The sequence below is a fragment of the Bombina bombina genome, chromosome 2 (genome assembly GCF_027579735.1).
Source record: "Bombina bombina isolate aBomBom1 chromosome 2, aBomBom1.pri, whole genome shotgun sequence".
NCBI classification, from domain to species: Eukaryota; Metazoa; Chordata; class Amphibia; order Anura; family Bombinatoridae; genus Bombina; species Bombina bombina.
Genome location: NC_069500.1, coordinates 112,728,017 through 112,754,306, shown reverse-complemented (window position 1 = coordinate 112,754,306; position 26,290 = coordinate 112,728,017). Strand labels below are relative to the sequence as shown.

The following is a 26,290-nucleotide window of genomic DNA, read 5'->3' as shown; positions in this document are numbered from 1 at the left end:
TTGGATCCCATCCTCTTCCTTCCTGGGGGCCTGGGTGATTTATGGAATTTTTTAATTCCCTTGTCCTTTTCGGACATTGCCAGTCGCTTGGTGCTGGGTCTGTTTGCCTCGGAGTGGTTCTGATTGCTCTGTTGTGCCTTGACCGCGTATCATCAATAGGTTTTGTGGGACTCCCTTGGGTGGGAGGCTTTGCGGTGTCTCCTTGCCTCAGCAGGTAGTTTTTCTCTGTCGGCTTTTGGTTTCTGTTCTTCCCTGTTTTTTTTCCTCTGGGAAGGATTTTCTTTGCACTTCTTTAGAGTTTTTTTCTCTGTGAGAGTCCTTGTGCAGTTTACTAGCCTTTGATTAGCTAGTGTTGGCGGCTTGCGTCTGATTAGTCCTCTTGCGGGAAGCCCGTGGCTTCCTCTGCAGCATAATAAGATATTATGGTGCTGTTTTTTAGCAGCTACCGGGGGTGGTCTATCACTCCATCCTGAGTGCGGGTTTGCACTCCGTGTTAGGGAGGGGGTCTACCTTTGTCCCTCTAGCTTGCCAGGGTTGGGTGTTTTCATTGGTCCCTTGGATTCCATGCAGTTATGGATCTGGGATTTTTTTCCCTTCTCTCTGCCCGGTCGGTGGGGTGCGTTCTTTACGCAGTTTCTCCTGTTGCAACCTTGGTTTGTGCTCTTGGAGCTATTCTTTGGGTTCTTTTTTGCCCTTGTTGTTTGTCTAACCTTTCAGACTCACTTATGAGTTTACGTGTGGGCTTGGTACCTGCGGGACTTTGTTTCCTCTGAGGCCTTTGTGCTCGGTTGAGTCTAGTGATCTGAGCGGTCGTTAGCAAGGGCCTTACTGGTTTTAACTGATGGGCTGTTACCATTTTTGTTGCTTCTGGTGAATGGGCCGACCCTTGTTCCCGCCCTTTGTTTGCATTCAGTGTCCTCTATAGCTTGGGTATTGTTTTCCCAAAAGTAATGAATGTAGCTGTGGACTCTCCCCATTTAAGAAGAAAAACTTTAATTATGCTTACCTGATAATTTTCTTTTCTTATGGGGAGAGTCCACAGCTGCCCGCCCGCGTTTTTTTCTTTGGGGCGGCTGTTTATTTCGTTTTTTAATCTTCCGGCAACTTTTTCACCCTGATGTATCTCCTACTGTTCCTTGTTCCCTCGGCTGAATGACTGGGGGATGAGGGAAGTGGGGGAGGTATTTAAGCTTTTGGCTGGGGTGTCTTTGCCTCCTCCTGGTGGCCAGGTTCTGTATTTCCCAAAAAGTAATGAATGCAGCTGTCGACTCTCCCCATCAGAAGAAAAGAAAATTATCAGGTAAGCATAATTTAAGTTTTCTTTTATTGTTTCCCTGAGCATGTTAAAAATTACAAGTAAACACATAAAGGTGAGAACAGGTGATGAATTTTGGAGCAAGTGTTATGCTTTTATTTTGGACAGGGGTAGAAAAATGCATGCATAAAAATCGACACCTCTAGTCAAATTTGGTTAGGCTTAAAAATTAATATTTTTGTTCAGAATTGTATTTTTTTATGGAAGGTGATCACATGGTAAAGATGAAACCATAATATGTTTCTGAAATAATGATTCCCATGCTATTGTTTACAATGTACACTTTAAAAAATGATACACAATAAAAAAGCAAACTAAAACCGCTTTAGCAAGTGGATGTAAACTGTCTTAGAAGAGAATACAGCATTTTTTATGATTAAAAAGGTCAAATGTAACAATTTAGTAATCACCCATCATGTTGAACTATATTATCATTATTATTAACAATAATAATTAGCCATTAATAAAAATGATGACAATAGTAATACTTTGTTGTGTATATAATATACACACACCTTTTGTTCTCAGATCTGTGCCTTCAGCATTAGTCCAATGCAGATTTCTGTACCTATGGAGCAGCTAATTGCTCTGTATTGCTCTGTATGCACCATTCAAGGATCTGAGTTTCAGTTAAATGTGTACACAGTGTGTGCTCACCAGTCAGATTCTCTATGCTGTGAAGCTGGTGCCAGGGGTGAGAGAAAGTTAGAATGTGGTGCCTGGAGGTAAAATTGTTAAATGTGCTGTAATTGGGCAATGTGATTTTATTCTTCCATCTGTAAAATCATCATTCTTCTCCCCTGATATGTAATACTTCTCTATAGTTCAGATATGTGTTAAGTATTATAAGTGATTATTAAATGCATTTATTAAATTGTGTTATTTCTTATTTTTTCTTAGCAAATTCTAGCACCATACACAGATTTTCACTACAGACATAATCCAGATACTGCAGAAGGGCAGTTGAAGTAAGTGGTTGTAATTTTATATTTTTCTGTATTAGACCACTATATTTGAGTATTAGTGGCATGACATGATGCTGTGTTATAGAGGCATGTGTTATATTAGTGCCTTCCAAAATCAACTGATTAAAGTAACAATATACTGTATTGTAATTACTGTTTAGGGGCCTGATTATCAACAACTCGGTATGGAGAGAAATTATGCAAAAACGTTGGTGTTGTTTTTTTTATTTTTTTTTTTTATTATATTTTTATTGAGGTTGTGCGAGAACAATGCAACTTAAATTAAACAACACAGCAGTAAAACAAATATAAATGTTACATTTCCATTTAGCAATGTTGAGAGTTATGTTGAGAGATACAATTCTCAATATGAAGTATCCTATTAAAAAAAAAAGAAAAAAACAGAAAACTGGAACCTCATTTTCTTAATTAGCAGTGTGAGTAATCGTATTTGAACTCTAATTAGTTTAGCAATTGACATGTTAAGTATAAACACAAATGAAAATACAGCTCTACTATGTAGATAATATGGTAAGATAGATAAATATAGATAGGTAGGTTGCGGCATAGACAAGAGAAGCCGCTTGGTTAGACCTCCTGAGTTAGGAGGGTCATTATGGGGGGTGGGGGGAAGGAGGTGGGAAATTGAATGCGATGGATAGAGTATGCAATCAGGGTCTTTTCGGGCTTATTTATTAGTATAGGGGATGCTCAGGGAAGTATGATAACAAGATAAACAGCAAATATCAGTGGGTAGTTCAAGGGTTAGTGATATATCAATCAGGCACTGTGCCTAATACTGGAGAGCTTCCAGGTCCATACTCAACAAATAACATAGCTGAACGGGCTGAATCAGAATGTAGTGTAAAATAACTAAAGTTGTAGTGCAGGTCCAGCCTGCATCACAAAATGGAGCTATGCGCCACACTATATCTGTCTTTCTTAGCAGGGTATGAATTTGCACTCTTTGCCTCAGGACAGGATGATGCAGCACACAGTGAGATACCCTTTTTAAGCAGCTGCGAATATAATATGTTTAGTGTTTAGCCATTAAATGCGCTATACAAGCGCCTTAAGTAGCCCATTTAGATTAAAATATGGGAGACATCATGGGTATGCGAACTGTGGGTGTAGGCAAAGGTGGAGTGTGGGAATCAGGATGAGATCCATATAGTACAAAACGTCTCTAATTATGAAAGGCTGCTCCTAAGTTATCAGCTGAACCCCATAGCTTGAGGGACTGTGGGAACAAACAACACACTGCGGTACAAATTAGATACTAGTAACAGAGGAATAGTAGTATTATAAGAAATGGAGCAAGACAATTGAGTTTGATATGATAGCTATAATGCTGTATATAGTAAATGTTAGGGCGCCGCCTCGGCCGCTGGCTATGCCTATGCTATAGGGAAATAGGACTCAATATTCAAAGAATATAAAAGCAGAACAATATCAGCTGTATAAGATAGATAGGCAAATGTGTCATATCCTTAATGAGCTTAATCTAATTCTCACACGAGCAACACTATTTTAATACATTTCCTACAAACTAAGCTAAACTAAACTATCCCTATAATCTCATAAACTAGAATATCTCACTTTATATGGGGACAGCATACAACTCAGGGACCTCAGCATATGTTATCCTTAGGCGCAGTGAGGAAAGATGTGTAGAAGGGTTATATGGGAGCTTACATAGGTGGGTATATTAGCTTGCAGATAGATAGTCAAGCATATGTGACAATAAAGAAATACATACCTCAGTATGTCAGATACAGTGTGTAAAAGATATTATATGCAAAATGAAAAACATATGTGAACTGATAACATTTTCATCAATTTAACCTGGATTTCTCCAGTCAGGGTTTCAGGACTAACAGCAAATATAGGCAAGCTCAAACAGTCACTAGGGCTTGAAAGATTTTCAGCAAACATAAAGACATTTGAAACTATAACAACAGCACCGATAATGACCTTAGGTGTCAAAAGATATAGTGCATTAATAACATAAGGCTTATGCCACAAAGTTCGATGAAGGAAAGTCTGGAATGTTCAGAGAATTTATCTCCAGCTTACTATGGTAGACACTATTACTTTACCCAATGCCTGCTGCACAGAGACAGCTAGATGGGCGCTGCAAGTGTGGCCATGATTGTAAATCCCCTGCAGGGACACTGTCAGGATCAATTGTGCCATTCCCTTCAGATTGCTGGGTGGATGGCAGTGGAGACATCAGGGCACAATAGAGAGCATGTAAGTTCGTTGCATCTGTAGCGCGATATGCGCTGTATAACTTTAGGGTCCCGCGACTGTTGTCATACAGCCTGGGAGAAGTCGCCTGTGGCTTACCCTCCGCTTGTCTGTGTCGCCGAGTGAGATAGAGAGTGCTGTGTTCCGGATCTAAACTTTCAACTCCGGTTTCATGGGACTTGAGCTGATCGGGTGGCCAGCCTTCATAAGCAGCGGTATCTAAGGACTTAGCCATCTTCGTTACAGGTTCTGGGGTATACGGTAGATGCTGGGGCCCCAAAGCATCACCACTCTCGCTTACTCTGTCACTGTTGGTTAGACATAGGCAAACTCCTTCTAGTACTTCACCGGAATCCACCAATTCAGAGACCCCGACCGGAGCTGTGATAAAAGTATGTCTATAGGACTCCAGAAGCGTATTCAGCACGGCTAAAATCCAACGGGCGTCCACCATCTCATATGTAGAAGGTTAGGGCAATAGCAAGAAATGTCTCAGGCCGCGCTGGTAAATAAAGGCTAATCTGTATAGGGTATCTTCCTCACCATGCGGATAAGAAAATGGCCGCCACCCGATCAGTACCAAAGAAGGCCTCCGGTCTTAACTGGGATCAGCTGCAATGAAGCCATATCATGCTCTTCCACATATATTAGGCTGAGGTCTATCCTCTATTCTCCAATATTTAGAGGGTATAGGTTACCTTGGGAAGCATTTTAAATTAGTTTGAAAGGGATATAGCTGGAGCTATAGAAATGTGCGTCCTCTCACCGGTGTTGTTTCTCCAACATAGGTGTGTCCGGTCCACGGCGTCATCCTTACTTGTGGGATATTCTCTTCCCCAACAGGAAATGGCAAAGAGTCCCAGCAAAGCTGGTCACATGATCCCTCCTAGGCTCCGCCCACCCCAGTCATTCTCTTTGCCGTTGCACAGGCAACATCTCCACGGAGATGGTTAAGAGTTTTTTGGTGTTTAAATGTAGTTTTTATTCTTCAATCAAGTGTTTGTTATTTTAAAATAGTGCTGGTATGTACTATTTACTCTGAAACAGAAAAAAGATGAAGATTTCTGTTTGTAAGAGGAAGATGATTTTAGCAGAAGTTACTAAAATCGATTGCTGTTTCCACACAGGACTGTTGAGATGAAGTAACTTCAGTTGGGGGAAACAGTTGGCAGACTTTTCTGCTTAAGGTATGACTGGCCATATTTCTAACAAGACTATGTAATGCTGGAAGGCTGTCATTTCCCCTTATGGGGACCGGTAAGCCATTTTCTTAGTTAAATAAAAGAATAAAGGGCTTCATAAGGGCTTAAAAAACTGGTAGACATTTTTCTGGGCTAAAACGATTGCTTTGCTAGGCATATTTTGCAGATTCTAACTATTAATGGTTATTATAATCTTGGGGATTGTTTAGAAAAACGGCAGGCACTGTGTTGGACACCTTTTTCAGATGGGGGCCTTTTCTAGTTATAGACAGAGCCTCATTTTCGCGCCACTAATGCGCAGTTGTTTTTGGAGAGCAAGGCATGCAGATGCATGTGTGAGGAGCTAAGAATCACTGAAAAAGCTTATAGAAGGCATCATTTGGTATCGTATTCCCCTCTGGGCTTGGTTGGGTCTCAGCAAAGCATATAGCTGGGACTGTATAGGGGTTAAATGTAAAAACGGCTCCGGTTCCGTTAATTTAAGGGTTAAAGCTCTGAAATTTGGTGTGCAATACTTTTAATGCTTTAAGACACTGTGGTGAAATTTTGGTGAATTTTGAACAATTCCTTCATACTTTTTCACATATTCAGTAATAAAGTGTTTTCAGTTTGAAATTTAAAGTGACAGTAACGGTTTTATTTTAAAACGTTTTTTGTGCTTTGTTGACAAGTTTAAGCCTGTTTAACATGTCTGTACCATCAGATAAGCTATGTTCTATATGTATGAAAGCCAAGGTGTCTCCCCATTTAAATTTATGTGATAATTGTGCCATAGTGTCCAAACAAAGTAGGGACAGCAATGCCACAGATAATGATATTGCCCAAGATGATTCCTCAAATGAGGGGAGTAAACATGATACTACATCATCCCCTTCTGTGTCTACACCAGTTTTGCCCACACAAGAGGCCCCTAGTACATCTAGTGCGCCAATTCTTATTACCATGCAACAATTAACGGCTGTAATGGATAACTCTATAGCAAACATTTTATCCAAAATGCCTACTTATCAGAGAAAGCGCGATTGCTCTGTTTTAAACACTGAAGAGCAAGAGGACGCTGATAACTGTTCTGACATACCCTCACACCAATCTGAAGGGGCCATGAGGGAGGTTTTGTCTGAGGGAGAAATTTCAGATTCAGGAAAAATTTCTCAACAAGCTGAACCTGATGTTGTGACATTTAAATTTAAATTAGAACATCTCCGCGCACTGCTTAAGGAGGTATTATCTACTCTGGATGATTGTGACAATTTGGTCATTCCAGAGAAATTATGTAAGATGGACAAGTTCCTAGAGGTTCCGGTGCCCCCCGACGCTTTTCCTATACCCAAGCGGGTGGCGCACATAGTAAATAAGGAGTGGGAAAGGCCCGGCATACCTTTTGTTCCCCCCCCTATATTTAAGAAATTATTTCCTATAGTCGACCCCAGAAAGGACTTATGGCAGACAGTCCCCAAGGTCGAGGGGGCGGTTTCTACTCTAAATAAACGCACTACTATTCCTATCGAAGATAGTTGTGCTTTCAAAGATCCTATGGATAAAAAATTAGAAGGTTTGCTTAAAAAGATTTTTGTTCAGCAGGGTTACCTTCTACAACCAATTTCATGCATTGTTCCTGTCACTACGGCAGCGTGTTTCTGGTTCGAGGAACTAGAAAAGTCGCTCAATAAAGAATCTTCGTATGAGGAGGTTATGGACAGAGTTCAAGCACTTAAATTGGCTAACTCTTTTATTTTAGATGCCGCTTTGCAATTAGCTAGATTAGCGGCGAAAAATTCAGGGTTTGCTATCGTGGCGCGCAGAGCGCTTTGGCTAAAGTCTTGGTCAGCGGATGTGTCTTCCAAGACAAAATTGCTTAACATCCCTTTCAAGGGTAAAACATTATTTGGACCTGATTTGAAAGAGATTATTTCAGACATCACTGGGGGAAAGGGCCACGCCCTCCCACAGGATAGGTCTTTTAAGGCTAAAAATAGGCCTAATTTTCGTCCCTTTCGCAGAAACGGACCAGCCTCTAATTCTACATCCTCTAAGCAAGAGGGTAATACTTCACAACCCAAACCAGCCTGGAGACCAATGCAAGGCTGGAACAAGGGTAAGCAGGCCAAGAAGCCTACCACTGCTACCAAAACAGCATGAAGGGATGGCGCCCGATCCGGGACCGGATCTGGTGGGGGGCAGACTTTCTCTTTGCTCAGGCTTGGGCAAGAGATGTTCAGGATCCTTGGGCGCTAGAGATAGTTTCTCAAGGTTATCTCCTGGAATTCAAGGAACTACCCCCAAGGGGAAGGTTCCACAGGTCTCAATTATCTTCAAACCAAATAAAAAGACAGGCATTCTTACATTGTGTAGAAGACCTGTTAAAAATGGGAGTGATTCATCCAGTTCCAATAAGAGAACAAGGGATGGGTTTTTATTCCAACCTGTTCATAGTTCCCAAAAAAGAGGGAACATTCAGACCAATTTTGGATCTCAAGATCCTAAACAAATTTCTCAAGGTTCCATCGTTCAAAATGGAAACTATTCGAACGATCCTACCTACTATCCAGGAAAATCAATTTATGACTACCGTGGATTTAAAGGATGCGTACCTACATATTCCTATCCACAAGGAACATCATCAGTTCCTAAGGTTCGCTTTTCTGGACAAGCATTACCAGTTTGTGGCACTTCCATTCGGATTAGCCACTGCTCCAAGGATTTTCACAAAGGTACTAGGGTCCCTTCTAGCGGTTCTAAGACCAAGGGGCATTGCAGTAGTACCTTACTTGGACGACATCCTGATTCAAGCGTCGTCTCTGTCAAAAGCAAAGGCTCATACGGACATCGTCCTAGCCTTTCTCAGATCTCACGGATGGAAGGTGAACAAAGAAAAAAGTTCTCTGTCCCCGTCAACAAGAGTTCCCTTCTTGGGAACGATAATAGATTCCTTAGAAATGAGGATTTTTCTGACAGAGGTCAGAAAATCAAAAATTCTAAGCTCTTGTCAAGTACTTCATTCTGTTCTTCGTCCTTCCATAGCGCAGTGCATGGAAGTAATAGGATTGATGGTTGCAGCAATGGACATAGTTCCTTTTGCACAAATTCATCTAAGACCATTACAACTGTGCATGCTCAGACAGTGGAATGGGGATTATACAGACTTGTCTCCGACGATTCAAGTAGATCAAAAGACCAGAGATTCACTCCGTTGGTGGCTGACCCTGGACAATCTGTCACAGGGAATGAGCTTCCGCAGACCAGAGTGGGTCATTGTCACGACCGACGCCAGCCTGGTGGGCTGGGGCGCGGTCTGGGAACCCCTGAAAGCTCAGGGTCTATGGTCTCGGGAAGAATCTCTTCTCCCGATAAACATTCTGGAACTGAGAGCGATATTCAATGCTCTCAAAGCTTGGCCTCAACTAGCAAAGGCCAAATTCATAAGGTTTCAATCAGACAACATGACGACTGTTGCATATATCAATCATAAGGGGGGAACAAGGAGTTCCCTAGCGATGGAAGAAGTGACCAAAATAATCCAATGGGCGGAGGATCACTCCTGCCACTTGTCTGCAATCCACATCCCAGGAGTGGAAAATTGGGAAGCGGATTTTCTGAGTCGTCAGACATTCCATCCGGGGGAGTGGGAACTCCATCCGGAAATCTTTGCCCAAATAATTCAATTATGGGGCATTCCAGACATGGATCTGATGGCGTCCCGTCAGAACTTCAAGGTTCCTTGCTACGGGTCCAGATCCAGGGATCCAAGGGCGACTCTAGTAGATGCACTAGTAGCACCTTGGACCTTCAACCTAGCTTATGTATTCCCACCGTTTCCTCTCATTCCCAGGCTGGTAGCCAGGATCAATCAAGAGAGGGCCTCGGTGATCTTGATAGCTCCTGCGTGGCCACGCAGGACTTGGTATGCAGACCTGGTGAATATGTCATCGGCTCCACCATGGAAGCTACCTTTGAGACAGGACCTTCTTGTTCAGGGTCCATTCGAACATCCGAATCTGGTTTCCCTCCAACTGACGGCTTGGAGATTGAACGCTTGATTTTATCAAAGCGTGGGTTTTCAGATTCTGTAATAGATACTCTGATTCAGGCTAGAAAGCCTGTAACTAGAAAAATTTACCATAAAATATGGAAAAAAATATATCTGTTGGTGTGAATCTAAGGGATTCCCATGGAACAAGATAAAAATTCCTAAGATTCTATCCTTTCTACAAGAAGGTTTGGAGAAAGGATTATCTGCAAGTTCTCTGAAGGGACAGATCTCTGCTTTATCTGTTTTACTTCACAAAAGACTGGCAGCTGTGCCAGATGTTCAAGCATTTGTTCAGGCTCTGGTTAGAATCAAGCCTGTTTACAGACCTTTGACTCCTCCCTGGAGTCTAAATCTAGTTCTTTCAGTTCTTCAAGGGGTTCCGTTTGAACCCTTACATTCCGTAGATATTAAGTTATTATCTTGGAAAGTTTTGTTTTCGGTTGCAATTTCTTCTGCTAGAAGAGTTTCAGAGTTATCTGCTCTGCAGTGTTCTCCGCCCTATCTGGTGTTCCATGCAGATAAGGTGGTTTTGCGTACTAAGCCTGGTTTTCTTCCGAAAGTTGTTTCCAACAAAAATATTAACCAGGAGATAGTTGTACCTTCTTTGTGTCCGAATCCAGTTTCAAAGAAGGAACGTTTGTTACACAATTTGGACGTAGTCCGTGCTCTAAAATTCTATTTAGAGGCTACTAAAGATTTCAGACAAACATCTTCCTTGTTTGTTGTTTATTCTGGTAAAAGGAGAGGTCAAAAAGCGACTTCTACCTCTCTTTCCTTTTGGCTTAAAAGCATTATCCGATTGGCTTATGAGACTGCCGGACGGCAGCCTCCTGAAAGAATCACAGCTCACTCCACTAGGGCTGTGGCTTCCACATGGGCCTTCAAGAACGAGGCTTCTGTTGACCAGATATGTAAGGCAGCGACTTGGTCTTCACTGCACACTTTTGCCAAATTTTACAAATTTGATACTTTTGCTTCTTCGGAGGCTATTTTTGGGAGAAAGGTTTTGCAAGCCGTGGTGCCTTCCATTTAGGTGACCTGATTTGCTCCCTCCCTTCATCCGTGTCCTAAAGCTTTGGTATTGGTTCCCACAAGTAAGGATGACGCCGTGGACCGGACACACCTATGTTGGAGAAAACAGAATTTATGCTTACCTGATAAATTACTTTCTCCAACGGTGTGTCCGGTCCACGGCCCGCCCTGGTTTTTTAATCAGGTCTGATGAATTATTTTCTCTAACTACAGTCACCACGGTATCATATGGTTTCTCCTATATATATTTCCTCCTGTCCGTCGGTCGAATGACTGGGGTGGGCGGAGCCTAGGAGGGATCATGTGACCAGCTTTGCTGGGACTCTTTGCCATTTCCTGTTGGGGAAGAGAATATCCCACAAGTAAGGATGACGCCGTGGACCGGACACACCGTTGGAGAAAGTAATTTATCAGGTAAGCATAAATTCTGTTTTTTTTTTAACATTATATTGTAATGCAGTGATTACCAGCTTCCTTGCACTTTAGAAACCTTAAGGGCCACATTAATTTATAGTTCTTAAACAATAATTATCTAATAGATTTAGGGAAGGTTGCAGAGAAGTTTTCTGGTTGCTGTTCTTCCCTCCTTCTCTTCTGTTATATGTTCACCCCAAAGTACGAATTTTTAGTTATGCTTTTTCCTATAGTCACAAAACTATGGTACACATTGTTAGTAATGCTTTTCCTGAGGGGCAGCAATCAGGATGATTACTGTCCGCCACCTCAGAGGTGGCGGACGAGTTAATGAGCAGCGGTCTTAAGACCGCTGCTTCTTAACTTACATTTCTGGCGAGCTAGAAGGCTCGTGTGGGATAAGCAGCTTCCGCTGCTTTATTAATATACCTTTCTTTCATAAGATGGTGAGAATCCTCGAGCCATAGCATATTGGATTAAACTCCACTCTACCAGGAGACAGGCAAAAAATTCTGAAACATTAAAAGCTTTAATCCCTCCCACTTCCATTTTTCCCCATAGTCTTAATTTTTGCCTTTACAGGAAAAGATGAAAATGTGAGGTTCTTAAACTTCTTTGTGGAAAGGGGTACTCAAACTGCTGTTAGGCCCGTTATCCCCCTCAGAGAACCGGGAAGAGGGCAGAGTGGTGTAGTGGAGTACTATTATTAGTAAGAGTAATTCTCTTGAGGGAGTTTTCAACTTGCCTGCCGCAGCTGTTGCTTGGACTGCTCCTGCAGCCTCATCTTGTCTGCTCACCAGGGTACGTCCTATACCAGATCTATAGTTAGTATTACTAACTTAGATGGGCTCTTCTAATGAACGAAGGATGTATGCAGCTGGCTAAGCTTAGTTGAGTGAGTAGCAGATTGGTAAGTAGATAACCTACACTCACACAGCTAAACTATTTGTACATCAGGGCCAGGGGACAGCTTTACATGTGTTCACATTTGACATATAACAGTTTTATTGGACTTTTCAAGTGGGATAGATATTGTAGCTTTTAATTTACAGCAGCATACTTGCTGAGGTGCACAACAGCGTTAATTTAGCAGCTACATGCTAAATTTCAGCCATTCACATTCCTGGAGTCGACAATTGGGAAGCAGATTTGCACAGTCATCAGACTTTTCATTCGGGGGAATGGTCTCTCAACCAGGACATTTTTTGATCACAAACTTCCCAGTTACCTTGCCAGAGTTAGATATCCTCAGGTGGTTCTCATAGATGCTCTAGTGCTTCCTTTGTTTTTTTTTGTCTGGTGCACTTGGTTCCACCATTTTCTTTGAGTGACTGCTTGAATAAAACAAGAGAGTTCCATTAATTTTCTTTGCTCTTCTTTGTCCTGCAGGGCTTGGTATGCAGACCTAGTTAAGGTGTTCAGCTTTTAGCCCTGGACTCTTCCTTTTACGAAAGGATCTGATGTCTCAAGGTTCTCATCCAGATCTAGAGGCTCTAAAATTGGCAGCGGGAAATTAAATGTTTAGTTCTACACCAGAGAGTTTTTTCGGACTCCATTATAGACACTCTTATTCAGGAGAGGAAACAAGTCGCTAGAAAAATGTATCATAAGTTATGGATGAGCCTATATTCATTATCTGAATATTCAGATATTTTGTCTTGGAAAGTCTGGTTTCCTTTCAGCCCGAAGGATTTTAGATTTAAGTGTTGTCTTGTGAATCTGCTTATCTTGTTTTCCATCAGGACAAGGCAGTTCTAAGGAATCAGTATAACTTCTTATCAAAGTTTGTCTCTGCTCAGAATATTAATCAGGAGATTGTTGTTCCATCTTTGTGTCCTTCTCCCAAAAATATTAAGGAAAGACTACTTAATTTTAGATTGTTGTTGGAGCTTTGAAATTGTATCCAAGCCATTAAACAATTTAGCCTTCAGCTTTGTTCTATTTTTTGGTCCACTTAGAGGTCAGATGGCTATTGCGATCACTTTGATTTCTTGGCTAAATCAATGCTTGTCCTACAAGGTCTGTATATACTTCTTGGCTTTTTGTGAATGAGGTGTCAATGGAACAGATTTTCCATCCCTTTATACCTTTACCACATTTTCTTCTTAAACAGGAAGAGACTTTTGGGAATTCAGAACCTGGCCACCAGGAGGAGGCAGAGACACCCCAGCCAAAGGCTTAAATACCCCCCCCCCCACACACACACACACACTTCCCTCATCCCCTAGTCATTCTTTGCCTTTCGTCACAGGCGGTTGGCAGAGAAGTGTCAGAAGATTTTTATATAGTCTCTTATGAAGGGTCGTACTCTTCGAAATAGGACTGGAGTTTTTAGTAATTCTATCAGCCTCTCAGTGAGAGCATGGATGAATGTTAGAGTCCAGAGATGCAGGGAGATTCTTTCTGCAAAACCATCCCGACTCATGTTAACAGCTCCTTAGCAATCAGCGTTGACAAGTTTCGCTGCCTGCTTTCTTTTCTCAAGTTCATGTCAGAAGCGAGGCTACTATCTGTCGCACTTGAAGGGCCGTGTTCCTGTTCCACGGCGTTGATTCCGATAAGATCGTTTCATTTTACTTTGATGATGTGAAATAAAGTAATGTAAACATAGAAGTCAGGGTCTCAGTGGGACTCCTTCTCTTTATAAGGAATCATGGGTTAATATCTCCTGAGGGGGGTTATTGAACAGGAGGGGGATGTCTTTTGTTAATACGAGCTTATTGTTTTCTTTAGAATTCTTAGAAGGTTTGCAGTTGAATCCATCTGCAATCATTTGCACCTTGATTGCTTGAAGGTACTTTTTATTCCTATGTTTAGGGGTTGTTCCCCCTGCCTTGCGCGAAGTATGTCAGTGTGAAGGGATGCCTTTACTGTAGTTCCTGTAGAGGGTCGCCTTTTTGGAGTGTCCTTCGTCTTCAGGAAGGGGCTGTGTCTGGGTTATGGAACCCGACCTCTTTGGGCGGGGGGGGGGGGGGCGAGCTGAATTCCTCCCTTTTTACTTCCTGCAGGTCCTGATGATTCGGGGTACCTTTAATCCCTAAGTCTTTCGGACATTATCAATCACTTTAGTGCTGCGTCTGTTGTCAGAGCGAGAGTCAGGGATCTGTCTGATCTGTTGATCTTAGCCGTGTATCATAGTTATTGTGAATCTTCTTTAAGTGAGAGGCTTTGCGGTAGATCCCTCCTCGGCAGGTAGTGTCTCTACCAGGTTCTGGGTTCGGTTAATTCCTTTCCTTTCCCTTTTTGGGAAGGTCCTGTCCTGCACTGTTTCAGAGTTCTTCTGAAGAAGAAGGTCCTGTGCGGTTTCTTCGCCAGGGTGACAATGTGGTCACAAAGTTCTAATATTGTAGCAGGATGCTTATGGTTTGGAGGAGCATATCAGATATCTGATGCTGTTTTTTTCAGCGTCTCCCTGGGACGGTTTGTATTTCAGTTGCTCTATTCTGGGTGCGAGTGAGCGCTCTGTGTAGGGGAGGGATTTTTATTTCCTCCTTTTAGGGTCTCAGGACATTCTGGGTCCTTTGTTTGAGGTGGAGGGGACTTTACAAGTCCTTCCTTTGCTTTGCTGGGTCGGCAGGGTCTTTTCATAGGTGCCCTGTTTCCTCCTGGTTCTCTCTCTTGGAGTTCCTTTTCTTGGTCTTAGTCCCTTTGGGTTCTGAGGGTCCTTTCGGACTAATTTAGCCGAGTCTCTGTTCTTTCCCGCTGGGGGAATGTGGATGTTTCCCCTTTCAATTGATCAGGGGTGAGTTTAAGTTGGCGGACTGCATGCCTGCGGGACTTTGTCTCCTCAGAGGCTTTTGGCTTGGTCGAGTCTAATAATCCTGAGCGGTCTCTAGCAAGGGTCTTGCTGGTTTTAACTGTTGGGCAGTTATCTCTGCATTTTTCCTTTTTGTCCTTTGGCTTCTAGGAGTTTTGGGTTTTAGACTGTGGTGCCCTCAGAAGGGGCTGCCTTTTGTACCCACACGTTTTGCATTCAGTGTCCTCTATAGCTTGGGTATTCCCAAAAGTAATGAATGCAGCTGTGGACTCTTCCCGTTTTAAGAAAAAAAAAACTTAAATTATGCTTACCTGATAATTTTCTTTTCTGACGGGAAGAGTCCACAGCTCCCTGCGTTGTAATCATAAGGGTCGGCCGTATTTATGTTCTGGCACCTTTTTCACCCTAATATTTCTCGTACTGTTCCTTGTTACCTCGGCAGAATGAGAACTGGGGTGTCTTTGCCTCCTCTTGGTGGCCAGGTTCTGAATTCCCAAAAGTAATGAATGCAGCTGTGTACTCTTCCCATAAGCATAATTTAAGTTTTTTTTTCCAGGTAGCTGTCTGATTAATGATGTGCCTACCTCTCTTTCTCTCTATCTTTCTGTCCCACCTTTTTACACTTTTGTGGATGTCACAGCGTGGGTGTTAGCTTCCATATGTTCCCGCCTTATGAAAGAAAACAACATTTATACTTATCTGATTTTAATTTCTTTCATGGTGGTGAGACCCCTCCCTATTTTTAGAAAACTATACACTGGTGGTTCTAGCATTCGCCTCATTTACCCTGCTTATTCTTTCTGCTTTCTGTTTCTCTCTCTCTGCTTGGCATATGTTACATTGAGGGGCATCAAGAAGTGGGAGGGATTAAAGCTTTTCTCTCTCCCGCTCGATCTCTCTCCCGCTCGATCTCTCTCCCGCTCGATCTCTCTCCCGCTCGATCTCTCCCTCCCTCTCGATCTCTCCCTCCCTCTCGATCTCTCCCTCCCTCTCGATCTCTCCCTCCCTCTCGATCTCTCCCTCCCTCTCGATCTCTCCCTCCCTCTCGATCTCTCCCTCCCTCTCGATCTCTCCCTCCCTCTCGATCTCTCCCTCCCTCTCGATCTCTCCCTCCCTCTCGATCTCTCCCTCCCTCTCGATCTCTCCCTCCCTCTCGATCTCTCCCTCCCTCTCGATCTCTCCCTCCCTCTCGATCTCTCCCTCCCTCTCGATCTCTCCCTCCCTCTCGATCTCTCCCTCCCTCTCGATCTCTCCCTCCCTCTCGATCTCTCCCTCCCTCTCGATCTCTCCCTCCCTCTCGATCTCTCCCTCCCTCTCGATCTCTCCCTCCCTCTCGATCTCTCCCTCCCTCTCGATCTCTCCCTCCCTCTCGATCTCTCCCTCCCTCTCGATCTCTCCCTCCCTCTCGATCTCTCCCTCCCTCTCGATCTCTCCCTCCCTCTCGATCTCTCCCTCCCTCTCGATCTCTCCCTCCCTCTCGATCTCTCCCTCCCTCTCGATCTCTCCCTCCCTCTCGCTCTCTCCCTCCCTCTCGATCTCTCCCTCCCTCTCGATCTCTCCCTCCCTCTCGATCTCTCCCTCCCTCTCGATCTCTCCCTCCCTCTCGATCTCTCCCTCCCTCTCGTTCTCTCCCTCCCTCTCGATCTCTCCCTCCCTCTCGATCTCTCCCTCCCTCTCGATCTCTCCCTCCCTCTCGATCTCTCCCTCCCTCTCGATCTCTCCCTCCCTCTCGATCTCTCCCTCCCTCTCGATCTCTCCCTCCCTCTCGATCTCTCCCTCCCTCTCGATCTCTCCCTCCCTCTCGATCTCTCCCTCCCTCTCGATCTCTCCCTCCCTCTCGATCTCTCCCTCCCTCTCGATCTCTCCCTCCCTCTCGATCTCTCCCTCCCTCTCGATCTCTCCCTCCCTCTCGATCTCTCCCTCCCTCTCGATCTCTCCCTCCCTCTCGATCTCTCCCTCCCTCTCGATCTCTCCCTCCCTCTCGATCTCTCCCTCCCTCTCGATCTCTCCCTCCCTCTCGATCTCTCCCTCCCTCTCGATCTCTCCCTCCCTCTCGATCTCTCCCTCCCTCTCGATCTCTCCCTCCCTCTCGATCTCTCCCTCCCTCTCGATCTCTCCCTCCCTCTCGATCTCTCCCTCCCTCTCGATCTCTCCCTCCCTCTCGATCTCTCCCTCCCTCTCGATCTCTCCCTCCCTCTCGATCTCTCCCTCCCTCTCGATCTCTCCCTCCCTCTCGATCTCTCCCTCCCTCTCGATCTCTCCCTCCCTCTCGATCTCTCCCTCCCTCTCGATCTCTCCCTCCCTCTCGATCTCTCCCTCCCTCTCGATCTCTCCCTCCCTCTCGATCTCTCCCTCCCTCTCGATCTCTCCCTCCCTCTCGATCTCTCCCTCCCTCTCGATCTCTCCCTCCCTCTCGATCTCTCCCTCCCTCTCGATCTCTCCCTCCCTCTCGATCTCTCCCTCCCTCTCGATCTCTCCCTCCCTCTCGATCTCTCCCTCCCTCTCGATCTCTCCCTCCCTCTCGATCTCTCCCTCCCTCTCGATCTCTCCCTCCCTCTCGATCTCTCCCTCCCTCTCGATCTCTCCCTCCCTCTCGATCTCTCCCTCCCTCTCGATCTCTCCCTCCCTCTCGATCTCTCCCTCCCTCTCGATCTCTCCCTCCCTCTCGATCTCTCCCTCCCTCTCGATCTCTCCCTCCCTCTCGATCTCTCCCTCCCTCTCGCTCTCCCTCCCTCTCGCTCTCCCTCCCTCTCGCTCTCCCTCCCTCTCGCTCTCCCTCCCGCTCGCTCTCCCGCTCGCTCGCTCTCCCGCTCGCTCGCTCTCCCGCTCGCTCGCTCTCCCTCTCGCTCGCTCTCCCGCTCGCTCGCTCTCCCTCTCGCTCGCTCTCCCTCTCGCTCGCTCTCCCTCTCGCTCGCTCTCCCTCTCGCTCGCTCTCCCTCTCGCTCGCTCTCCCTCTCGCTCGCTCTCCCTCTCTCTCCCTCTCACTCTCTCTCCCTCTCACTCTCTCTCCCTCTCACTCTCTCTCCCTCTCACTCTCTCTCCCTCTCACTCTCTCTCCCTCTCACTCTCTCTCCCTCTCACTCTCTCTCCCTCTCACTCTCTCTCCCTCTCACTCTCTCACTCTCTCCCTCTCCCCCTCTCTCCATTTGTGTATAATGTTTTTTTGTTGTTTTTTTTTTAACAGAGAAGACAGAGAGGCTCGATTTCAAGCAAGCAAATTGGGAATAGTAGCTACATTCCGATCGTGGGCAGGTTAGTACAGTTTATCTTCAATTCCAAGTTAATGAAATAACAGAAAAAGTTTGGAAATAGCTTTAATATTATCATACCTTTTTTTTAAAATATGTTCTCAGTTTTATTTATTTGTATTCCATATTGTAGCACATACCTTGTAGTAAACCTATTGGTGATGTATACCTCCTTGTTTTTTCTAAATGATAAACAGGTTTAAGGAAACTGTTATGTTATTATTTTTTGACTATCCAAATACGGATCATTTTGAAATAATGAGGCCAGGGTTTTTGATTACTGCAGAATTTCTTGATGACACTTTTCTTTTGCCCTATTATTTTGAGGTATTTTGTTGCAAATTTTTGAAGAATGAATGGAACCTATATCCATTCTTACATGTACATACTGTATATGTAATGTGTGTTTTTGTATATGAAAGTGAAATTCAGTAGTTCAGAAAAAGAAAGCTTGCTTCTTATTACAGTAGCTTTTAAATTAAGATTTAGCCTATATGATATTTGTATCATCCATTTGTAGAAAGAGCTTGTGTTAAAGGACCAGTCAACACTGTACATTTGCATAATCAACAAATGCATGATAAGAAGACAATGCAATAGCACTTAGTCTGAACTTCAAATGAGTTGTAGATTTTTGTTAAATAAATTGCAAAGTAATGTTTATTTCCACTCCCCCCGTATCATGTGACAGCCATCAGCCAATCACAAATGCATATACGTATATGCTGTGAATTCTTGCACATGCTCAGTAGGAGTTTGTGACTCAAAAAGTGTAAATATAAAAAGACTGTGCACATTTTGTTAATGGAAGTAAATTGGAAAGTTGTTTAAAATTGCATGCTCTGTCTGAATAATGAAGTTTAATTTTGACTTGAGTGTCCCTTTAAAGGGATATTAACTGTTTCTCCAACATAGGTGTGTCCGGTCCACGGCGTCATCCTTACTTGTGGGATATTCTCTTCCCCAACAGGAAATGGCAAAGAACCCAGCAAAGCTGGTCACATGATCCCTCCTAGGCTCCGCCTTCCCCAGTCATTCTCTTTGCCGTTGTACAGGCAACATCTCCACGGAGATGGCTTAGAGTTTTTTGGTGTTTAACTGTAGTTTTTATTCTTCAATCAAGAGTTTGTTATTTTAAAATAGTGCTGGTATGTACTATTTACTCTGAAACAGAAAAGTGATGAAGATTTCTGTTTGTAAGAGGAAAATGATTTTAGCAACCGTTACTAAAATCGATGGCTGTTTCCACACAGGACTGTTGAGAGGAATTAACTTCAGTTGGGGGAAACAGTGAGCAGACTTTTGCTGCTTGAGGTATGACACATTTCTAACAAGACGATGTAATGCTGGAAGCTGTCATTTTCCCTATGGGATCCGGTAAGCCATTTTTATTACATAAGAATAAAGGGCTTCACAAGGGCTTTTAAGACTGGTAGACATTTTCTGGGCTAAAACGATTGATATATAAGCATTTTTAATACTTCATAGCTTTGAGGAATTATTTTATTCTTGGGAATTATGTAAAATAACCGGCAGGCACTGTATTGGACACCTTATTCTCTAGGGGCTTTCCCTAATCATAGGCAGAGCCTCATTTTCGCGCCTCTATTGCGCACTTGTTTTTGGGAAGCATGACATGCAGATGCATGTGTGAGGAGCTCTGATACATAGAAAAGGCTTTCTGAAGGCGTCATTTGGTATCGTATTCCCCTTTGGGCTTGGTTGGGTCTCAGCAAAGCAGATACCAGGGACTGTATAGGGGTTTAATATAAAAACGGCTCCGGTTCCGTTATTTTAAGAGTTAAAGCTTTCAAATTTGGTGTGCAATACTTTTAAGGCTTTAAGACACTGTGGTGAAATTTTGGTGAATTTTGAACAATTCCTTCATACTTTTTCACATTTGCAGTAATAAAGTGTGTTCAGTTTAAAATTTAAAGTGACAGTAACGGTTTTATTTTAAAACGTTTTTTGTACTTTGTTATCAAGTTTATGCCTGTTTAACATGTCTGAACTACCAGATAGACTGTGTTCTGTATGTGGGGAAGCCAAGGTTCCTTCTCATTTAAATAGATGTGATTTATGTGACACAAAATTTAGAGTAAATGATGCCCAAGATGATTCCTCAAGTGAGGGGAGTAAGCATGGTACTGCATCATCCCCTCCTTCGTCTACGCCAGTCTTGCCCACACAGGAGGCCCCTAGTACATCTAGTGCGCCAATACTCCTTACTATGCAACAATTAACGGCTGTAATGGATAATTCTATCAAAAACATTTTAGCCAAAATGCCCACTTATCAGCGAAAGCGCGACTGCTCTGTTTTAGAAAATACGGAAGAGCATGAGGACGCTGATGATATTGGTTCTGAAGTGCCCCTACACCAGTCTGAGGGGGCCAGGGAGGTTTTGTCTGAGGGAGAAATTTCAGATTCAGGGAAAATTTCTCAACAAGCTGAACCTGATGTGATTACATTCAAATTTAAATTGGAACATCTCCGCGCTCTGCTTAAGGAGGTGTTATCTACTCTGGATGATTGTGAGAATTTGGTCATTCCAGAGAAATTATGTAAGATGGACAAGTTCCTAGAGGTCCCGGGGCCCCCCGAAGCTTTTCCTATACCCAAGCGGGTGGCGGATATTGTAAACAAAGAATGGGAAAGGCCCGGCATACCTTTCGTCCCTCCCCCTATATTCAAGAAATTGTTTCCTATGGTCGACCCCAGAAAGGACTTATGGCAGACAGTCCCCAAGGTCGAGGGGGCGGTTTCTACTCTAAACAAACGCACCACTATACCCATAGAAGATAGTTGTGCTTTCAAAGATCCTATGGATAATAAATTAGAGGGTTTGCTTAAAAAGATGTTTGTTCAGCAAGGTTACCTTCTACAACCAATTTCATGCATTGTTCCTGTCACTACAGCAGCGTGTTTCTGGTTCGATGAACTAGAAAAGGCGCTCAATAAAGATTCTTCTTATGAGGAGATTTTGGACAGAATCCATGCTCTCAAATTGGCTAACTCTTTCACCTTAGACGCCACTTTGCAATTGGCTAGATTAGCGGCGAAAAATTCTGGGTTTGCTATTGTGGCGCGCAGAGCGCTTTGGCTAAAATCTTGGTCAGCGGATGCGTCTTCCAAGAATAAATTGCTTAACATTCCTTTCAAGGGGAAAACGCTGTTTGGCCCTGACTTGAAAGAGATTATTTCTGATATCACTGGGGGTAAGGGCCATGCCCTTCCTCAGGATAGGTCTTTCAAGGCTAAAAATAAACCAAATTTTCGTCCCTTTCGCAGAAACGGACCAGCCCCAAGTGCTACATCCTCTAAGCAAGAGGGTAATACTTCTCAAGCCAAGCCAGCCTGGAGGCCAATGCAAGGCTGGAACAAAGGTAAGCAGGCCAAGAAACCTGCCACTGCTACCAAGACAGCATGAGATGTTGGCCCCCGATCCGGGACCGGATCTGGTGGGGGGCAGACTCTCTCTCTTCGCTCAGGCTTGGGCAAGAGATGTTCTGGATCCTTGGGCGCTGGAAATAGTCTCCCAAGGTTATCTTCTGGAATTCAAGGGGCTTCCCCCAAGGGGGAGGTTCCACAGGTCTCAATTGTCTTCAGACCACATAAAAAAACAGGCATTCTTACATTGTGTAGAAGACCTGTTAAAAATGGGAGTGATTCATCCTGTTCCATTAGGAGAACAAGGGATGGGGTTCTACTCCAATCTGTTCATAGTTCCCAAAAAAGAGGGAACATTCAGACCAATCTTAGATCTCAAGATCCTAAACAAGTTTCTCAAGGTTCCATCGTTCAAAATGGAAACCATTCGAACAATTCTTCCTTCCATCCAGGTAGGTCAATTCATGACCACGGTGGATTTAAAGGATGCGTATCTACATATTCCTATCCACAAGGAACATCATCGGTTCCTAAGGTTCGCCTTTCTGGACAAGCATTACCAGTTTGTGGCACTTCCGTTCGGATTAGCCACTGCTCCAAGAATTTTCACAAAGGTACTGGGGTCCCTTCTAGCGGTGCTAAGACCAAGGGGCATTGCAGTAGTACCTTACTTGGACGACATTCTGATTCAAGCGTCGTCCCTTCCACAAGCAAAGGCTCACACGGACATCGTCCTGGCCTTTCTCAGATCTCACGGGCTGAAAGTGAACGTAGAAAAAAGTTCTCTATCTCCGTCAACAAGAGTTCCCTTCTTGGGAACAATAATAGACTCCTTAGAAATGAGGATTTTTCTGACAGAGGCCAGAAAATCAAAACTTCTAAACTCTTGTCAAGTACTTCATTCTGTTCCTCTTCCTTCCATAGCGCAGTGCATGGAAGTAATAGGTTTGATGGTCGCGGCAATGGACATAGTTCCTTTTGCGCGAATTCATCTGAGACCATTACAACTGTGCATGCTCAGTCAGTGGAATGGGGATTATACAGACTTGTCTCCGACGATACAAGTAGATCAGAGGACCAGAGATTCACTCCGTTGGTGGCTGTCCCTGGACAACCTGTCACAGGGGATGAGCTTCCGCTGACCAGAGTGGGTCATTGTCACGACCGACGCCAGTCTGGTGGGCTGGGGCGCGGTCTGGGGACTCCTGAAAGCTCAGGGTCTTTGGTCTCGGGAAGAATCTCTTCTCCCGATAAATATTCTGGAACTAAGAGCGATATTCAATGCTCTCAAGGCTTGGCCTCAGCTAGCAAAGGCCAAATTCATACGGTTTCAATCGGACAACATGACGACTTTTGCGTACATCAACCATCAGGGGGGAACAAGGAGTTCCCTGGCGATGGAAGAAGTGACCAAAATCATTCATTGGGCGGAGTCTCACTCCTGCCACTTGTCTGCAATCCACATTCCAGGAGTGGAAAATTGGGAAGCGGATTTTCTGAGTCGTCAGTCATTTCATCCGGGGGAGTGGGAACTCCATCCGGAAATCTTTGCCCAAATTACTCAGTTGTGGGGCAGTCCAGACATGGATCTGATGGCCTCTCGTCAGAACTTCAAGGTTCCTTGCTACGGGTCCAGATCCAGGGATCCCAAGGCGACTCTAGTAGATGCACTAGTAGCACCTTGGACCTTCAAACTAGCGTATGTATTCCCACCGTTTCCTCTCATCCCCAGGCTGGTAGCCAGGATCTATCAGGAGAGGGCATCAGTGATCTTGATAGCTCCTGCGTGGCCACGCAGGACTTGGTATGCAGACCTGGTGAATATGTCATCGGCTCCACCATGGAAGCTACCTTTGAGACGGGACCTTCTTGTTCAAGGTCCGTTCGAACATCCGAATCTGGTCTCACTCCAACTGACTGCTTGGAGATTGAACGCTTGATTTTATCAAAACGAGGGTTCTCAGATTCTGTCATTGATACTCTTGTTAAGGCCAGAAAGCCTGTAACTAGAAAAATTTACCATAAAATATGGAAAAAATATATCTGTTGGTGTGAATCTAAAGGATTCCCATGGAACAAGATAAAAATTCCTAAGATTCTATCCTTTCTACAAGAGGGTTTGGAGAAAGGATTATCTGCAAGTTCTTTGAAGGGACAGATTTCTGCTTTATCTGTTTTACTTCACAAAAAGCTGGCGGCTGTGCCAGATGTTCAAGCTTTTGTTCAGGCTCTGGTTAGAATCAAGCCTGTTTACAAACCTTTGACTCCTCCTTGGAGTCTCAATTTAGTTCTTTCAGTTCTTCAGGGGGTTCCGTTTGAACCCTTACATTCCGTTGATATTAAGTTATTATCTTGGAAAGTTTTGTTTTTGGTTGCAATTTCTTCTGCTAGAAGAGTTTCAGAGTTATCTGCTCTGCAGTGTTCTCCTCCTTATCTGGTGTTCCATGCAGATAAGGTGGTTTTGCGTACTAAACCTGGTTTTCTTCCGAAAGTTGTTTCTAACAAAAACATTAACCAGGAGATAGTCGTGCCTTCTTTGTGTCCGAATCCAGTTTCAAAGAAGGAACGTTTGTTGCACAATTTGGATGTAGTTCGTGCTCTAAAATTCTATTTAGATGCTACAAAGGATTTTAGACAAACATCTTCCTTGTTTGTTGTTTATTCTGGTAAAAGGAGAGGTCAAAAAGCAACTTCTACCTCTCTCTCTTTTTGGCTTAAAAGCATCATCAGATTGGCTTACGAGACTGCCGGACGGCAGCCTCCTGAAAGAATCACAGCTCATTCCACTAGGGCCGTGGCTTCCACATGGGCCTTCAAGAACGAGGCTTCTGTTGATCAGATATGTAAGGCAGCGACTTGGTCTTCACTGCACACTTTTACTAAATTTTACAAATTTGATACTTTTGCTTCTTCTGAGGCTATTTTTGGGAGAAAGGTTTTGCAAGCCGTGGTGCCTTCCATCTAGGTGACCTGATTTGCTCCCTCCCTTCATCCGTGTCCTAAAGCTTTGGTATTGGTTCCCACAAGTAAGGATGACGCCGTGGACCGGACACACCTATGTTGGAGAAAACAGAATTTATGTTTACCTGATAAATTACTTTATCCAACGGTGTGTCCGGTCCACGGCCCGCCCTGGTTTTTTTTAATCAGGTCTGATAATTTATTTTCTTTAACTACAGTCACCACGGTATCATATGATTTCTCCTATGCAAATATTCCTCCTTTACGTCGGTCGAATGACTGGGGAAGGCGGAGCCTAGGAGGGATCATGTGACCAGCTTTGCTGGGCTCTTTGCCATTTCCTGTTGGGGAAGAGAATATCCCACAAGTAAGGATGACGCCGTGGACCGGACACACCGTTGGAGAAAGTAATTTATCAGGTAAACATAAATTCTGTTATTGTTTTCTTGCATGTTTCAGATAGAGCATGCCTTTTTCCTATTTACTTCTATTAATTCTTGGTATTCTTCGTTGAAGGAGCTGCGGTTAGGTGATCTATCTGAATCATCAAAGCTTGAAAGGAAATTAAACACAATCTTTCTTCCAGAGCCTACAGCTTTAGATATCTTTATTATTTACTTCTGTTATCAGATTTGCTTTACACTCTTGGTATTCATTCTTGAAGGAGCAGCAATGCGCTACTGGAAGCTATCTGAACACATCAGTGAGACAATGACAAGAGGCATATATGTGCAGGCAACAATCAGCAGCTAGCTTCCTGTAGTGGTGCTGCTCCTGAGCCTACCTAGGTATGCTTTTTAACAAGGGTCACCAAGAGAACAAAGCCAACTAGATACTAGAAGTACATTTAAAAAGTTGTTTAAAATTGCATGTGTTATCTGAATCTCAAAACTTTAATCCTGACATGACTTTGCCTTTAATGTTAACTTTACTGTCCCTTTAAGATTACGAATTATGCTACCATGCTGCCATATTTTATTGTTAGACTAAGATAACCTTTTCCTGTTTGTGTTTGTGTGAAAATAAGAAATTGTAAATTATTTGTATGAAAAAGAAAAATTTTGTTCACCTCATGTCTAGTTCAGAGCTTGAAATCTAAGGAGTTTTGTCCTAAAATTGTAGTTCTGTCTTAAATGTGTGTATTCTTTCACACTTATTTTGTAAACTTACATTCTGTTTCCTTAGATGGGAACATCCTAAGTCTTAGATTTGTTTCACAAACCCATTTCTCCAACATTGGTGTGTCCGGTCCACGGCGCCATCCATAACTTGTGGGAATATTCTCTTCTCCAACAGGAAATGGCAAAGAGCACAGCAAAAGCTGTCCATATAGTCCCTCCCAGGCTCCGCTCCCCCAGTCATTCTCTTTGCCGCTCTGAACAAGTAGCATCTCCACGGAGATGGTGAAGAGTATGTGGTGTTTAGTTGTAGTTTTTTATTCTTCTATCAAGAGTTTGTTATTTTAAAATAGTGCTGGTATGTACTATTTACTCTGAAACAGAAAGAGATGAAGAGTTCTGTTTAAAAGAGGAGTATGATTTTAGCAGCAGTAACTAAAATCGATTGCTGTTCCCACACAGGACTGTTGAGCTGAGAGAACTTCAGTTGGGGGGAACAGTTTGCAGACTTTTCTGCTCAAGGTATGACTAGCCATTTTTCTAACAAGACTGTGTAATGCTGGAAGGCTGTCATTTTTCCCTCATGGGGATCGGTAAGCCATTTTCTT

The 26,290-nt window shown here is 43.8% G+C and overlaps 1 protein-coding gene across 3 annotated transcripts in view; it reads left to right on the top strand.

Annotated features, from left to right (window-relative positions):
- The window catches only part of RICTOR (RPTOR independent companion of MTOR complex 2), a 611,164-nt gene that overhangs the window by 186,315 nt on the left and 398,559 nt on the right, over positions 1 to 26,290 (top strand). For all 3 annotated transcript variants that reach the window (XM_053701222.1, XM_053701221.1, XM_053701220.1), the window contains exons 6-7: positions 2,216 to 2,283; positions 18,150 to 18,217. In XM_053701222.1, coding sequence (XP_053557197.1) covers positions 2,216 to 2,283; positions 18,150 to 18,217 — 136 coding nt within the window. The remainder of the gene's footprint in view (positions 1 to 2,215; positions 2,284 to 18,149; positions 18,218 to 26,290) is intronic.